The 18,294-nt window shown below is 37.9% G+C and overlaps 1 protein-coding gene across 5 annotated transcripts in view; it reads right to left on the bottom strand.

The window, feature by feature from the left end:
* Positions 1-18,294, bottom strand: part of sick (sickie) — a 198,760-nt gene that overhangs the window by 103,227 nt on the left and 77,239 nt on the right. For all 5 annotated transcript variants that reach the window (XM_032437816.2, XM_032437817.2, XM_070209235.1 and 2 more), the window contains one exon: positions 1,318-1,730. In XM_032437816.2, coding sequence (XP_032293707.1) covers positions 1,318-1,730 — 413 coding nt within the window. The remainder of the gene's footprint in view (positions 1-1,317; positions 1,731-18,294) is intronic.

The following is an 18,294-nucleotide window of genomic DNA, read 5'->3' as shown; positions in this document are numbered from 1 at the left end:
CAAACAGAAGCAAGAACCCACCGAGACGCAGACGACACAAACGCTTTTCTGGCTTTTTTCTCAACCAAATAAAGTTTTCTAATTTTCCATCTTCATGTTTTGAATTTTTCAGCTGCTTTTCAAAAGCTCAACACACATTTCTCCCTCCTCCCCCCACACCACAGATTTTCCACTCGTAGTATGCCAATTTTGTTTGCTTAGTGTCTCAGCTTTGGTGGAGCAGAAGTTTGGGTTTCCTTTTTTTTTTACGACTACTTGGGTACAGAAGCTCCTGGGAGGAGATGGGGTCTGCGACGCTGAGCGAATCGCCTGTAATTTCCGGCAAACAAACCAATAAATCATATTAAACTTGCTTGGAATTTTGTGAAAGAAGCAGAAAAACTGCGTACCGGAAGTCTTATGACGGTGTAAGCCAAATGCAAAGGAAATCTGAGACATTTCCATTTGATATGAGCTCTGTTTGAGGTTAAGCAGAGGGTGCGGGCTTGCATTTGACTAGGGAGGCTGGAAAAAAAACGCTTGGCATTTCAAGAATGGCGTGGTGAAAAATGCGATGCTGTGTATTTAGGATTTACGGTATTTAATATGAAAGATCAGCTGGAGAATAATGTTTTTTTCGGTTTTAAAAACCGTTTCTTGGGGTTGTTAAACTGAAAGTCATTCAATACACTGCCAGCAGACATAACATATTTATGTAAAATCTAACATATTTAAGATTAATGTTAAGCTCTAGCTGAGTTATGTTAAGCTCAATATACTGCTCACTCGCAATGTAAGCTATTAATGAATTTGATACAAATTCCACATAAAAGTTAATGTAGTTCCATAAGCGACAATTTAAAATTTCTGTTATTGTTATAGATCAGAAGAAAAATATCCAAGCATTCGATAATGTCTAAAAAATTAATTTTTAGGTTTTTTTCATAGCAGAAAAGATTTGATAATAAAAAGAACATTTAGTTCAATAGCTGGCTACTTTAGCTTTTATATCAAGCGCTCACTGTGCCATATTACAGATTTAGTTATATCAAATGCTGAAACTTAACAGCACTGTTGAATATGTTAACAGGTGGAGTAATTTAGTACAGCATAGAGCTGTTAGTCTAGACACAAACCAGCAGGCAGTTGTTGCCTTTGCTAACATTGGCGTTCAATGTTTCAGTCTAGACACAAACCGTAGCACAGTGGCAAGACAAATATAAGCTGACTGCTCTGTCACGCAATGCAGACGCTTGTCAATTTTTCGGTTACATTTTGAATTTTTTGAATATTAAAGATATAACAGACACAAATTAAATAATTAATAAGTGCACTCACCGATTCACCATCTCATTGCCGTTCTCTAGCGATTGAGCCAACTGCTGTGGCGTTTGTTGTTGCTGCTGCTGTTGTTGCTGCTGCTGCTGCTGCTGTTGCTGTTGCTGTTGCTCCTGCTGTTGATTCCTGTCCAGCAAATTGCTTGCGGCAGAAGCTCTTAAGCTACCACCAAGGCCAATGCCCAAAACGGAGCCACCGCCTCCAGAGCTAACTGCACCAGAGCCACCGCCACCGCCACAGCCCACGCCAATGGATTTGGTTTGCTTCGCCTGCTGTTTGTAGCGGCTCAAGGCAAAGAACAGGGCGAGAACTGCCTTCAGGCGACCCGCGCAGATGTCGTTGGTTGTGATATTGTCCAAGCCGCCCACCGATTGACTCCTCAGCACGTGCAGGCACGAGTTGACGTTGTCGTACTGCAACAGACCAAACACAAATGAGTCAAAAGTGTTCAAGGTGGCAGCATTTAAAGCTTAAGTTTGAATATGCACAGCAAAAAATATTTGGGCTTAAACTCAAATAGAATTTTTTGTTAAATTTTGTTGACGAATTGGACCTAAGAATTATTTTATTTTGTGAACATGAAGGAAATAAAATAATATTAATTTTACCTATGTATATAGCGATAATGGGTTTGAACTGGAAATTTAAGTCTAACGAACGTTAATGCAGGCCAACAATTTTTTACAGTGCACTTAATCCCAGCTGCAAGTTGATGAGTCACAGTCCCTTAAGCCATCTAATATATATGTAAATACAAATCCTAGCGCCAGTTTATCTTGCAGCTAAACTCTAAGCGCCATTAACGAGACGATGTCGTGATTTTGACAACTCGAAAGAACGTGGCCCGAACTTGACTAACAAATGGTTTTTTTATTGTTAATTTGCTTGAACGTTTTTAACTGCTTCACGCACAACACGCACCAAACGGACCAAACGGACCGCCCGATTCCAATACCGAACCCGCAACCCAAAACCCAAAATCCCGAACCCAATCTGAAGTCAAGGAATAAAAAGCAAAACGACAACAACAACAAAAAATTGACATTAAGATAAAGTGCTCAGACGTCAACTGCTGTAAAAATGTGGCACACAGCTCGTGTGTCAAACGGAAAAATATACGAAACCAATCATAGAAACCGGAAATACTGCAACTAACAGATTCCCTTTAAAATTTATGTGGAACATAAGTGAATTTATAAGACAGTATTAGTTTTAAATATAAACTTACAAGGCTTTTAAATATAATATATGAATGACAATTAATCTCAAGCAACTTTGTAGCTTAGAATAAGTTATTATAACTTTATATCGATTTTTAACTAACTCGACTAGGAATACCCTAAACCTTATCTTGCCAACATCAAATACAGATCGTACTAAGCGCTGGTTTACTACAAATTAAAAATAATTATAAAATGACAAGATCAACTCGGCTATTGATGCTGATCAGAAGTATATATATCTTATGCCTATTACATACACTTGCAAAAAAACATTATACACTTTCTAAGCAAATTACTTTCATGAAACTTCTACTTATATAAGAAAATCACAAGATTTTTGATATGCTTGTATAAAAACTTATATTATATTATATTATACTATTATAGTTTATCTTATTTTGAACACAATCCAACTCAAATCAAAAATAATCCATTTTTTATATAGTTCATTAAAATTTAATTTGTGGCTTCGAGTTGTATCTCAATGCCAAATGAGTTACAATAGTTAGTTCAAAGCTAATATACCCCTTACACAAATTGCACATGTAGCGCATCGAAAAATCTATAAAAAATTGTCAACACGCGCTCGGAGAGCGCACAATTTGTCTTTTGTTTGTCTTTTAGCATTTTATTTTTTATATATATTTGTTTTTTATTCTCGTAGTCCATCGCTGCTGTCGTCGTGGACGTCGTCATAGCAGTTGTTACAATTTAAAATAACCATAAAAAAACAAAAACAAAAACGTATAAAGTCAAAAAATCAAACTGACAACTGACATGACAGCAGACAAATGACAAACGTCTGCCCGACTGTGTGCACTCAATTTGCTGGCTGCGTTTGCGAAGTTCGAAGCTCGGGTTCGAATCTAACGAGCTGTGCTGAGCGGGCGACGGGTTGCGGGGTGCTTCACATTAAAAAACTTCAAACTTACACTATAAAACTTATGCGACAGCAAACTTTGTAATAACTATCGCATAGATACAATTGGGAGTCGGGCATCAAAGACTTTGACTTTGGCCAAACAATTTGGCAAAAGCTGCAAGTTCAAGTTCAATGGGATGTTAGCGAGAGTGAGGGGGTAAGTAAGAGGGGGTGTGTACCCGTATCCAAAAGATACATTGAACTATGCTCGACTGTGTGCTGTCAACGTTTATTTTTGGCAAACGCTCAATTTGCAGCATTATAAATTGAGACAATAAATTTAAATTAATTTCGTGTGGAACGCTCGCTTCTTCCAAGGAAAGTTTTTGCTCGTGAATGAGGTCAAAAACGGTTGGGGCGGGAATGAAGCGGCAGCTCGGAACATACTTTTGCAGTTGGCTAACAAGTTGCCGTTTGCTGTTGGCCAACACAATTGATAGATAAATGCTATCAAGTGCAGCATTAACTGCTGCACTGACAGAAAAATTGTTCAAGAAATATAATAATCGGACAAATTCAGCTCAAACTTTACTTGTTGCAGGCAAAAGTTTCCAGTCAGAAATTTCTTAAGAATATGTTTATATAATATTAAAACACAAAAAGCTTTCTTTGCATTTTTATGCATTTCTTAAATCAACAGAAAAAGGCTTAAATAAAAAAAATAAATAATGCAAGTTGAGTTCAAAAATTCCAAGTTAAAATTCTGATAATCTGATCATTTTATTCCACATATATTTATTTCTATTATCAAAAGAAAAGGCTTAAAAAATGGGACAAGTGGAGTACAAAAATTTCAAGTTAGAAAATTCTTTTTCACAAGAAAATAATTTTCTTTGATCAAAAAATGCATTTCTATTATCAATAGAAAGAGGATTCAATAATGTTCTACTTTGCTTAAATGAATTCTAACTTTACAAAACGAACACAAAGAACGTGGCACAAACTTTTCATATTGATAAAGACAGAAAATCAGTTGTTTATTTTGTCAGCTGGACAGTCGAAGAGCACCTCTTAGGAAGCTCATCAATCAGTCTGAAAATAGGGAATGCCGCCAGTTGAGCGTGTATCGTGTTGAGATAAAAGACATGTGAAAGAATATGGACTAGAAAATTATATTTTAAGGGAGTTCAATATTTGAGAGCGCCGCAATGAATATAGAAATCGTACCGGAGAATTTGCTGGAGACAACATAAATAAATAATATTGACGAAGGAAATATATTGCCGCAAAACTTTAAGAATAACATTCAAAGAATTCCATTTAAATTCAAAGAATTTGCCTATTAATGCAAAGAATTCCATGAAATTTATTCAAGTGAAGATTTCGAATTGAGTTCAAAGAACGCCAAAGTCTTCTATTACGGCGTAATATACAATAAAATACAATACTTAATTGCAGCTACTCTATAAATTTTGCCCTAGGTTTAATTTGAAGTTCAATTAGCTTTTTCATATAAAATTATATTGATTATTGGGACAAAATTATTCAAGAACTTGAAGATTTCTTCTTACTCCTTCTATTATTTTAAATGAGATCTGTAATCTGTATTCTTAGTCCTATTATTTATTTATATAACTGTTAGGTTTTATGTTAAGTATTTCATTTATAAGAACATATAAATTAATCCTAAGTAACTAAAAAGAATGCAAAGATTGAAAAACTTTGGAAGAATTCGTATTTCTCGTTTCTTGTTCATTAAAACTAAGTAAAATTAAAAGTTTTGATTTTTTCCCTTCTCACTAAGCTATTAATCAATACATTCATTTCGATACTTTTTAAAATGTTTGTTTTTGGCCCAGTTAATCATTGCTGCAACCTTCTCCACCCACACATATACACGCGCACACACACACACACACACGAGCGCGCTTGCAATCGATCAATCAGAGCCGCGTTGACAGTTGCAAGTGTCAAACAGAACGCTGCACTTCATTCCCAATCCAAAAACTACACAGACAACACACACACACTCTACGCATACTCTACTCTACTCGGCACAGTAGTTGCAGTCACAACTTCAAGTCACCGACAATCATTGAAAGAGCGCGCGCGTGTGGCACAGTTGCAGCTGGTGGTTGTGCAGGAGCGGGTGGCGGGGCGTCACATAGCCAAGTGCATTGAGAGCTGCGCTTACGTAATGCTCAAAAGTCAAGCGGGCCACAATAGATGTCAGCCAGCAGACGCGCCGCAAGTTGCCACATATGCCAAAAGATACAAATATACACAAGATACTTGCAAGCGGCGGCGGCCGCAGATACATTTGCCCAGCACTTGCGGCGACTCCAAGCGCAGCTGTTGCATCCACAGGAGCTGCAAGTTGCAACCGCAAAGCGTAAAACGATACCAGCCAAAAAGATGCCACCAAAGCTGCGAGGCGAGCGCCGACAACGAGAAACGAATATAAGTAAATATATATAATCCAGCAAGAGTGCTGGAGGTGAGCTTGCTCGACTATGGGATACCCAGTTTAATTTTAGGATGGCATTTTTATACTCTGTGTATGCTTTATCAATTCTGGGAAAGGAATTATCTATTAAAGGCGTACACTTTAGTTTATGAAAAATCTTTTCCAACTTATGATGACTTCATTTGCCTATTAACTACGTTGGCATAGCTTCAATATACCCATTTTAATAGGCTGCAGGGTATTGAGAGTATCTGCAAGTTTGCATCTTATATAAGAAAAGTGAAGACCCCCAAGCTGTCAAAAATAAACAAATAATGTCGTTCGCTTTAAAGATGTCAATTGCAATACGAGTACATCTTATCATTGCGAACCTACCACTGTGCACAGTGGTACAAACTCAATTTACCTAGTTGCCATTGTTCTGCACGACTTTTATGTTTGATATAAATTATTTTTGCTGAGTTCTCTGCAGGATTATTATTGCGATACATTTCTTCCAAAGATATCTTTTAGCTCTAATATTGTTGAGGAAATAGCTTGTATATTCGATTCCATGTCAATCAGTTGGCCTCTTGCTTAATTTACTCTAGTTAAATAGTTTTCGCACCACTGTGCACTGGACAGTTACATTATGATAGCGACCACAGGCAATTCTCACGCTCTCAGCCCAAAATGAAGACAACAGCAACTGCCGTTTGCTGTCAGAACACACACACACACACCAACACACACACACACACACACATACGTGCACACAATGACACAGAAAACTTTCATAGGATAAGGCAGCGCTGCTGACGTTGTCGCCGCTGGCAGCGCTGCTGACGTCGCTGCCTTTATTGACATTCTTAAGCGAGCGCTTCGATTTTCTATCATTGTGTTTGTGTGCCAAGCGCACAGAATTTCCGAATGCTCAGCGCATTGTTGCTGGTCAGTCAGCAATCTTTCTCTACACTCCCCTGCCCAACCCCCCTCCCACCCCATCATACAGGAGTCCCCACATGTTCCTCAAGCCACAGCTATTCAGGGTCTGTCATTCCGTTTAATGCGCTGCGAATTTATCGCAAAATGCATTGCGCTCGTTCTTCGGGCTTTTGTGCAGTTGCGCGCCCCTCTTCTCCATCTCGCCACGCCTCTGCCCACTCGTAGGATTAAGTGCGGTCAAACAAAGAAGGCAGCGAAGGACACACAAGGCACACGGACAAAGCTTTTGTTAATGGTGCTAAAGAGTTGACCGTGCGATCTTAATGCAACGCCACGCTTTATATGACATTTTATTTATACAGCCCTACACATACATATATATATATATATATATATTTATATGTATATATATCTACATATATATTCATCTATATACAATTTTTATTTCATTTGATTTATACGCCTTTTCAAGCGGCTGCCATAAATCAACGTAGGCGTCGTCTCTATATATCTGTGTGCGTTTATTTCTCTGTCTGGGCCTGAACCTGTGCCAAGCCTCTTTTTAATTAACCGCTGGCCAAATAAAAACAAAAAAAAAATACTCCGAAAGGAATTAAACATTTTTCGTTATTCAAAAATTCGCTGCTTTAATCAGTGACAAATGCCATGTATTTATTTATTTTCTCTCTGCCATATCAGGTGGGTGAGCACAAATTAAGTCATTTAAGAATTTAAAGATTCAATTTTGTTAGCGGACCTGTGCTGGATTATATGAATAATCCATCCATCCATCCATCGCCTAATAAAATTCTGAGATATAGCTAGAGTTCGAAAATAGTAACCCACATTTTCATATTCCATCAAATAGATCCTGAGATAGTTTTATGTATATGATTCATAGTCACAGTTCGTATCACTTATGATTTTCCATATGTAAATTGTAATCCCAGCATTCACCTCGATTCCCAACCCAAAGATTTTCAGTTAAAAGCGAATTGGTACTGAGATATTCTTTCATTTTGTAGGGTATTACAATTTTTAAATGTGTACGCTACGAGTCTTCGATATGCGTTCTCTTATTCTCTAATTGTTCACTTGCGAGTTGTTACCCTGGGCAACTTTTACTCTGCAGTGTGTTCTTAATTAAAGGCACTCGTCTGTTGCATTCTCCAACAAATTAGCAACTAATTAAAAGCTCAAAGCCCTCACACATGTGTAGGGGAAGACAGCAGAGGCAGACAGATTTGGAGGGTATCTGTAACATACTCTCTCTGTCTTTGGGTATTGGCACTTGACGTGCCATTTGAAAATCAATAACCAAAATCCACAAATTTTTCGAATCACTCAAAATGAGAAAATTCCAAGGCGATAATCACAGACGAGTGCAGCAAACGTGTGCACAAAGGGCTCTGCAATGGCAGCAGACAGAGCCGAGACACAGGGAAGTGTGGGGTGGGGGTCAGTGGGGCGGGTGGCAACGAAATGGCAAAACAATTTCAATAATTTCAAGTGTCCTTTCGTGGCCGTGTCCGGCAGAGGAGCAAGTCAGTCAAACGCTAGACAATTGTCGTCAAGTCGCCCCGCTCCCAATGCGATAAGAAATTGGAAATGCAATTGCCAAAGTCCGATTCGAATTCTGGGAAAATCATTAGTCGAGCGTGTGGAGGGGTGGTGGGGGCGAGCGGAACAGCGCTGCGCCAGTTGGTCGCCTGTAAATTCAATTTACGAATGGCTGCAAGTGCAACACGCGCGTTGCAATACAATTTGGCCAAGCAAAAATAAAGTTGCCAGGCCAAAAAAAAAAAAAAAATAGAAATAGAAAGACGATTTGCGATTTGATTGAAGTGAGGAAATGTAATTGAAAACTCTGCACATATGTGTGGATAGCTTATGGATAGCATTTGATGGGGGAAAGAAGTTACTCAAATGTCAAATGGAATTTATTAATCTGAGTCCACATTGATATAAGGCGAGCTTGAATGGAGAGATATGACCATTCAGAAGGGGGCTCAAATAATTAAGATGCATAAAAGGAAAATAATATTCAACTGGGTTCGAACGAGTGCCTTCTCTTTGGGTCAAACAGAAGTTATTAATTTGAATACAAATTGATATGCGGCGAGTTTGAATGGAGATATTCACATTCAGAAAGTAGCAAAATAAACATAAATAAACTAATCCTTTTTGCAAATGAAAGAAATTGTAAGGCTCTAAAAATTTTAAAGAAATTTGATCTCTGAAGTTAATTATGATTTTAGCCTTGAACAAAAAACGCCATACGACTAAATCAGCTTTCTTTCAGCTCTATTCGCTCCCTTCCCTTGAGTCTATGAAAGTCAATCAATATAAAGATTGTCTGGCTTTACTATAGCTTCGCAGTTAGCCTATTCTCTGTCTCTCGTGTCCCCCTTCGCCGCTTCGACCGCAACTTCAATTCAGATGTCGTTTCTCAGCTCTACTTTATATTTTGTGATTCGCCGTGTTGAAATATTTAGTAAGATTTCTGCGTGCTCTTGTAATTGTGGCAACTTTGCAAGGGCTTCCCTCCACCTGCCGCCCTCAACCCTCGACCTTCCTCCATTGGCTGTTGCCAGCGCAACGTCTATGGGCAAAGTGCGTGTGCCGCGACGCATTAAATTGATTGCTATCAAAATTTTATTGAACATCTCGGGGCAAGGCAGGACCCAAAGCGAATGCACAATATGAAGACTTAGTTGAGAGTTTGCGAACTGAAGCAAGTTGCGCTCCGCTTGCCCCTCCCCGAGTCGCCACCATATATTTAATGGCAACTGTAGCAACGGAAAGACTTATAAATATAAATACAGCAAATGAAAAGCTATAGAGAGAAATATTGATAAGGCACCAGGGAGAGACAGCGGAGGGCGGGCGGCCGTGGGTCCGCTGGGAAACTGAATGGGAAGCTGCAGGGAGTCCTAATAAAAAATGCAGGCAATGACGACGACAACGCCAGCAACAGGAGATGGCTATCAATGGCACAGGAAATGCAACGAAGCCAAGGAAAAGGTACTGAAGGGAACGGAAAAGCTACACACACAGGCACACACACACACCCAGGGGCAATTTAAATATGTAGGTATTATTATTATTATTTACTGGCAACAAATAAAAAAATAAAAATAAAAATATCAAATATATGTGTTTGCACAGGAAAGCTGGCACTGAGCGGCAGCGTAAGGTTGCTGCTTAAGGGGCAAAAAGGGGGGCGGGCAAAACGTAAGCAAATTGCACGCAGCGCCAAGTGTCGCCGCCTGCCACCCCCTTAGTTAGATTAGCTTGCAAGATAGACGAAGGTGCCGCCGCCTTTATAGTTGTTGTAGTCGTTGTTGCCCCTTCAGCGGCAGCTGCTCGTAGCACCCGCGCCCACTGCTGCTAGGCGTGGCAGCCAAAGAAAGTGCCAAGGCAAACTGATGCAAGGAAACGTGCCGCATTCATACACTGAGCGAAAATGCACAGATGTTCGATTTGCATGGTATGCATGGATTAACATTTAACTTAGTTTGCTTATCTTAATCTCAGATATTAATTTTTTATCTCAGTTAACTTGGCACAACTTAAAAATGGAACTGAAACTATTTCGCGAGCACTATATATTCTCTTCTCAATAAACTGAGAGCAAGCCCAATAAAATGTTTAAAAATCGGCGCTTTAAGCCATACGACAAATAAATATAGCATCAGGCAACAGAGCTCATAAAAGCCGTTTAAAAATTAAATATTAAAAAAAAAAATCTAAAAAACCTGCGATTTTTGTATACATTTTTTGCATATTTTACAATATTAAAGCAAACTCTTTATCATAAATTCTTTATGTCCAGCCTTAACGAACCATTTAAAATTGCATTTGCTCTCTTCTTTTCACTAACCGCAAGTTGCAATCAGTTTTAAGCTTCGACTAAGGCGCAATTTAATTAGCTTAAGCTGCAGTTAGATTTCTTGCAGTGTATTTGTAACTATGAGCTGCATTTTGCTGCCATTCGCACACAATTGGGTTTTCTGGGCTGCCAGCATCTTTGTCGTTGTTGCCTTAGTTACGCCTTAAGTTATGCAGCGCGAGTCTCGCCCACTTTCCGCACGCCGTAGCCCCCCATTTTCCCAGTGCCCACTTCCCCTTTCTCCCAGAGCCAGCCCTAAGCTGTTTTCATTTTTATCCTTTGCGCCGCGATGTGAGTGTTTAGATTAGGAGAAATTGCATGTTGCATCAAAATATTTGCCCGACTGCCAGAGAGCAAGCTAATATTATGGCGGCTGCATAGTTAGAAAGAGACAGCTAGAGAAAGAGTGTGAGGGAGAAAGGTGGGCGGCAGGTTTGAGTTGGCAAATAAAATGCCTGAAATTATGGCAGCAACGTTGCCAAACTTCGTTAGCCAAATGCAGCGTATTGAATTGAATATGAGCGCAAACAGAAATTAATTATAAATACACACACACCCATGAGCCAGAACTGATTGCCCGGCTGCCCGGCTGGCAGTCGATCCGGCCTATGTCCATTTCGGCCAGGTCGAAAACATTTTAACACACTAATTGCCCATTGTAATCGCAGCGCCGCAAAAATATGCACATAAATATTATTGCGAAATTTCATCTAATTAATAAGTGCATCATTTATTTTGCAGCCACTGTTGCTGCAAATTCAGTTGGCAAATTAAATTAGTGCCGCACTGGGTGTTGCATTTTGCATTGTTTGTTTTAAGATTTAAAATAAATATTGGTTTACAAAATCAAAATTTAAATTCTTGCCAATATTTCGTGTTTACCCTTTGCGCTGTTGTTGTTTATTATTATTTATCGAGCACTCACCTGTAATGAAAAAAAGAGAGAAAGATAGGGAAAGAGAAGGCATTAGTATACGTTGGTAATATATTCTCGTATCATATGCATCTATATAAATATCAATAAATATAGCCCATCACATTTTAAAGCTTTAACGCAAAATAATTGCAAGTAAATGTGTACAAAACTGTGTTTACAAAGTAAAAAAAAAAAGTGAGTGCCAGATGACAATGAAATGATATATGGTAACGAGCGCAGCACGCATATCGATGACAATCGTGACTATCAATGCTTTACAGTCTGGGGTATTTAAGTAGATGCAGTTGCTTTATATATTAATAACTGCCCAATAATCGTGAGTTACAGTCTGGGTTATTTATATAGATTCAGTTGCTTAACGTATTTGACCAACAGTCGAGATTTACAGTCGGGTATTTTATATATTATTCAGTGGCTTAAAATATTATGAAATATATGATCATGAGTCAAGAACAGTTTCCTATGATAAAAATATTGCACACTTCGACAAAAAAACTTTAAATAATTTATATGATCGTTAAACATTTCCTTATGAGAAACGAAAGTTAGATTCTAGCTATTAGTTAGAAATCCTCAGTTTTCCTAGAGCTCTACACATACTATATTCTCTACATTTTCCATCTAACATATTTGGTATCTATTGTTTTCACATATCGTTTCCCAGCTTTCCTTTTCTCAAAGCTAAATGACTTGCTATGATTTGCAGTCAAGTATATCTAAATTGACTTAATAAAATATAAACAAGTAATTTAAAATTTAAATCTTTTTCAAAACCAACTTCTTATAATTAATATATTGTACTAAATCCAAGCATTTAAATCTAATATTCTGAATTATTTTTGAGGTTCAATTGAGAAGTTAAGCTTCAGCCTTATTATTTCTATTCCTAAAATATATAATGCACAGTGCCGTTTTTTATGCTCCCCATTTATAACGTTTTTTCTTAATGCAAGTACAATACATAAATTCTCCATATTACACATTTATCATCTATTGTTTTCACATTTCCTTAGGCGACTTGCCATAGCTCTCTCTGCAAACTAGCCTTGTATTTATATATTTCGAACCAGCCCCAACTGTTACTTTGAATTCATATGTGGCACAATTCCTATACAAATTGTATAAAATATATCAACCTATCGTATTTTGCTTCATTTTTACTGCAATGCATTTTTCAATTATTTCCTCATCGTTCTTTTTTGTGCATTTTATATCGATATATATTTTATCATGTTCCACCCCGTTTCTTTCCCGTTTCGTTCGCTTTGCACCTCGGGCTACACTGGGTCTCATAAGTTTACGTTCGTTTTTGGCGTTTGTTGTAACACGAAATTGATATTTTATGGCTTTGCTCATCTCACAGCGGAGCGCAGCGGGAATACGTAGGGGTCTGTGTATGGGGAATACGCTGAGTGTAGATAAAGGGAAAGGGGGGTTGTGGGGTGTAGAGAGGGGCAGCTGTTTGCCAAACAGCATACGCTTTTCATAGTTTATGGCCCGTGTATTTGTTAGATACGCTTTTGTACATGCCGTTTTTTTATACCCTGTACGCATGGAAAATGGGTGGAAATAGGGTATATTAAAGATGTGTGACAGAAGTTTGAAATCCCGACTCAATGAGTAGACATATCGATCGTCTATGCCCATATGTCTAAGCGAAACGATTTCACCCACCTTATTTATTTTTATGGTGTTTGAGTACTTGTGTATTATTATATTAAACATAAACAGAGATATCAACAGGGTATTTGCTAGTCAGCCAAACCGACAAGAATAAGTATTATTCTCATTTTTTTTCTTCTAATATTCGCTTTTTGAGATTCGCCGGCTTTGTAGTTATTTATGCATCGAGCATTGTTTAAACCCCACTAACACGAACACACACATACACACGGACACACACACACACGCTCACACACACGCTCACACACACACACATTGTTAGCATGCGTTTAGATGCTTTAGCTTTGATTTGCTGCAAACTCATAAATGCGTGTGTGTGTGTGTGAGTGTATCTGTGAGCTGGCCATCTGCATTTTGTCGCTCTATTTTGGCCATCTGTAAAAAATAGCTAAAAGTCGCGCCTGTTACGAGCCATTTTTGTTGTTGTTACTTAGGCTCCATCAAAAAATATACATTTTTGGTGTCTGCTGCAGGCACAAAAAACCATTACGAGTTGTTATTTGGTTTGTTTTCTGGATTCAAATTGGTTTGCAATTGTAAAAACAATACAATAATTGAATATGCAATTTTTATTTAATCGAAAAAACGTCAAACTTGATTTATTTACCAAAATTTGTTGGCAATATAAATTTGTTAGATGCTGCTAGTGCTAAGTAAATACTGATATATGACTGAAAATAACATTTATATCTATGTAAGAAATAAATAAAAACAAACGAATATTAGTTTATGATGTAGAAAGAATTTACTTGAATATTTTGATTATATTTCCCGATATCTATAAAGAAGTTATTTCTCTAGTATTCATTTGTGTTTCAACAAAAATCTTTCCAGGTTTTAACTGAATTCTTAGCCTTAACATAGGGCTAAGAATAATATATATATTAAAAGCTTCCTTTTTATGGCACTCTGCTTAGCTATTCCAAGTAATTTTTTATTACTAACTTTCCTTGGGTAATTTACTAAGAACAGAAAAAAAAACATGTCTAAAATTAGACATTAAAGCAAGCTTAAGTCGAGTGAAATCGTAATTATCAGCTCACGTTCATAAACAAAGATCTTTGTGTCTGGCCAAATTTGAATTTAGCTTGAGGTATACCTGCTTTCGGAGACTACCTTTTTTTCGGGGGCCTATGGACAAGGTTGATGTACCCCAATTTGTTTGACGAGGAGTCAAGGCGTAGAACACGTGCCATTTGTCAGCGGGTAGCTCATTTGGATATGTTTGATGAGCGAGCATGGGGGACAGCCAAATGCTGGCGGCACAAAAGATAATCATAAGCAGATCCGTGGCGAATTTTGTGCATGTACTTAAAATGTACTAAGGAATTCTTTCTTATATATTTATGATGCTCATAAATAAAATGGCAAAGCACTGAAAGCCACCACAAAATGCCTCCGAGTGGTAGACGCTAAAAACGTGTGAGGCATAAAATTGAAAGACGCCCGAAAAATAAGAGAAGAAGATGAATTTCGCTCACGTAGCGCTAGCAGACAGGTAAAAAAAAAATAATGAATGAGTAAATAATAACATTTGACAAGCTATATTTGAGAATTTGATATTTCTATTAATTCATATATTTGGTCTGGTGACTGCGAATGAAAAATGCGAATGCACATCCGTTCCCAGAGATTTTTCAAGCTAACGTTCTGAAAATGCAGCCGCGCGTGAAGCGTAAATTGTGAATTTTCGCGTTGATGGAAAATAAACCAAACAAAAGCGACGGCAACGATGAAAAAAAAAAGAACAAAAACAACCAGGTAAATAATCAAATGGACTGTGCAAGCAAATGAAATATTGAAACTAAACAAGCTGTGGGACAGGTGTCAGGGGCAGAGTCAGGAGTCAGCGTCGACGGCGTTTCAGGTGACAAACTGAAGCGTTGGGCCACATTTTATTTGCATTTCATTTAGCTCGGTTACCTGATGTTGTTTCTGTTGTTGTGGCTGTTGTAATACCCTGTAGCCGTTTGCAATGCTTAAAAGAGGGTATACTGCAGTAACAGACAGAGTCATTCAACTGCGACCCGCAGAGACTAATCCATCTGCTATGTCTCCCTGTCTTTTAAGGACTACAAATTTGATATACAGGTTATATTGTTTCAATAACCTCCAATCTTGACTGTAGCTTTGAAATTAGTTTGTTAATTGTTATACAGCATATACAGATCAAGAATATTTCAGGCTTAAGACCTCATTATCCATATTGGTGAGAAAAATTCTCTATAAGTGGGACTTAAGAAAAGTAGAAGAACAACAGCTAAGCAAGCTTCCAGCTTGGAGTGTATGAGTTAGCTGAGTTTATATAAATAAAATATATAACTAACGTGTATTTGAGAGCTGACAATAGGGTATGCTCTAGTTGATTACGCTCTATGCAAGTATTTTTATTTGTTTTTGCCCTTTTGTTTGTGATTTTTCTCCTTTTTTTTTGTTGTTGTTCGGTCAGCCGCAGGTGTGCTAGCCATCAATTAGCATTCGAAATCAATCAGCAAATGGAAATGCGCAACTATTTCAATTGTTTTCGGCTTGAACTTGACACTCGCTGTCCCCTTTCTGCCACCACCCTCTGTCCAACTGTTGACCAAATCTGTGTGCTGGCTATAAACGAAATGTGGCTTTGATCAGCTGCGCTCGGTTCGCTTCTGATGTGCATTTAAGCCAAGTTAATTAGCTGCTAATGGTTGGAACGGAAGTCGTCATACGGTTAAAGAAATGAAAGCTACGCGTTGAGGAAGCACTTTTTATTAAGTAGATGGGCACAAAGATTAATCAGCACCTGCTTAGAAACCTAATTAGAAGGCTGAACCAGTTAGAAAAGCAGAAAATACTTATAGGGAATTAGAGAGCCACGCAGTGCCATATTTTGATATAGATAAATAATAATAAATACAAATAATTTGATAATACTTATTTAAATCTAAAATTGAATAGGTTTACCTAAAAAGTAAAGTTTGGTATGAGAACCTGAGTACTTGTAGCTGAGTCAAGCTTACCCAGCTTTGGCATGCAAAATCTTAAACAGAACTTGCAACTGGGTCAACGTATTTTTGGCTAATCAAAGGTTTTCTATCGATTTGACTTAGACTGCTGCTGGGTTTCGTCAGCAATTGCAATTGCAATTGTGAAATAAGTAAGCAAAAGGCGTTGCATTTGCATTTTGAGGCGCCGCAAGCGTTGCTTTAATTTTGCCACGCCAACATTTCAGCGGGCGAGAGAATTTCAGCTTTTAGAGAAGGTGTGCCAGCCGAGGGCTATAGGCAAAATATACAGCTATACAGCTGTAGATACAGCTATAGAGATACTTTTCCGACTGCATTTGGGTATGTGACATTTGCACGGCTCGTCGGCAATTTAATAATTGTGCTGTCAAAAAAGCGTTAGGCGTTGCTTTGGCCACGAAAACCCAACGCCCCCTTTAGACAAAGCCACCACGCGGCCAACATTTAATTATAAGCTACATTAAACATTGACTTTTTGTTCTTGTTGTTGCTTTGGTTTGTTATGCATAATAAACTTACGCATGCAAAATTAATAAAATTTACCACGCATCTCGCACACCTTCATTTGCTTGATAGAATTTTAAAATAAAATTGTTAAAAAAGGAAAAAAAAAATTAAATGAAAATTTCCATAAATGCAATTTGCATAATTTAAAATTTGTCATTAATATGTGTGCGTATGCGAAATATACGCATTAATGTCGAATGATATTTATTTAATGTTGCAATTACGTGGGTGTAAAAACTTGATTAACTTTTGATTAGTTGACGCTTTGGTCGGAAGGGTGTGAAACTCATTTCAACACAGATCAAATTATGTCTAAATTGGCAATTTAATTATAACTGAATTATATGTGAGCAAGAGATGTGTCGAAAATCAACATGTTTAGTGAAGCTAATATACTCTAACGTATATATTTGATACCCCTGTAGAGGGGTTCTAGATTCTTGATATACTGCATTATAACAAAAATGTTTAGCTAGATTTAAGTTTAGTTGATCTTAACAATGTTAGCTGGAATTTGTTGATTGTTCTTTTGGGATAGCTCAAAGATAATTTTTAGAAAATCAGCTAAAACAGCTTTAATAATCCCATCGGGGTTTAATTCGATAATTTCCTGTTGAAGCAAAATAACTGAATGAATAAATTCGTATCGAGTTCAGCTCACACGCTGCAACCTTACAACGTTTATCTAGTATCGATTGTTAAGCCCACACACCCTATTTTTAAATTGCAACAACTCGATCCATGAATTCATTTACACGCAATGCAAATGCTCTCTCACTCGCTCGCCCTCTCTCTCTCTCTCTCTTTCTCACATTCTCTGGCTCAGCTAGCTCAGAATATTCCCAAGCCGTATGTCATGGCCGGACGCATTGGATGCATCCTTGAAGCTTACATTTCTCAACTGTCAACATTTAACTTGGCTCTCTACCTTTTTTGCATATTGACTTTGACACTTGGCAGTCTGTCCGTGTTGTTGTTGTTGTCGCTGCTGTTAACATGTCCAACTGTCCAACTGTCCGGCTGTTTGTCTGTCTCGCTTTAAACCCGGACCCAGGACAATGTGCTGGGCTTTCCTCTTGAACACGCAACAGCAAAAACGCAATGTGCAATTGTCAGTGTCAAGCGTGCGACAACTGCAACAAAGCTGCCACATGAATGCATGGAGTCATATATATATATTGTATATATAGCATGTCTATCGTGCATATGTATAGGTATATCTGTATTTTTGCCACACATTTTACAATTTTCGGCGTGTTTTTAAAGCTGCCATTGCCACTGCAGTTGCCGCGTAGGCGTTGCAATTTAATGTACCCCCAATAAAGAGTATAACAACTTTTAAAGCAGCTTTGTAACGTATACGAAGCAGCTACAAAAGTATTATATCGAACATACTGAAGAGCTATTCAAATGTTAATTGTCTCATAATGTTCTTTTATTTTGTTAAGAGTCGGCCAGCAGTTGAGGAATGATCTGGGTA

The sequence above is a fragment of the Drosophila virilis genome, chromosome 4 (assembly GCF_030788295.1).
Source record: "Drosophila virilis strain 15010-1051.87 chromosome 4, Dvir_AGI_RSII-ME, whole genome shotgun sequence".
Taxonomy (NCBI): Eukaryota; Metazoa; Arthropoda; class Insecta; order Diptera; family Drosophilidae; genus Drosophila; species Drosophila virilis.
Note: the sequence above shows the minus strand (reverse complement) of the source record. Positions and strands in the feature narration are given on the sequence as shown.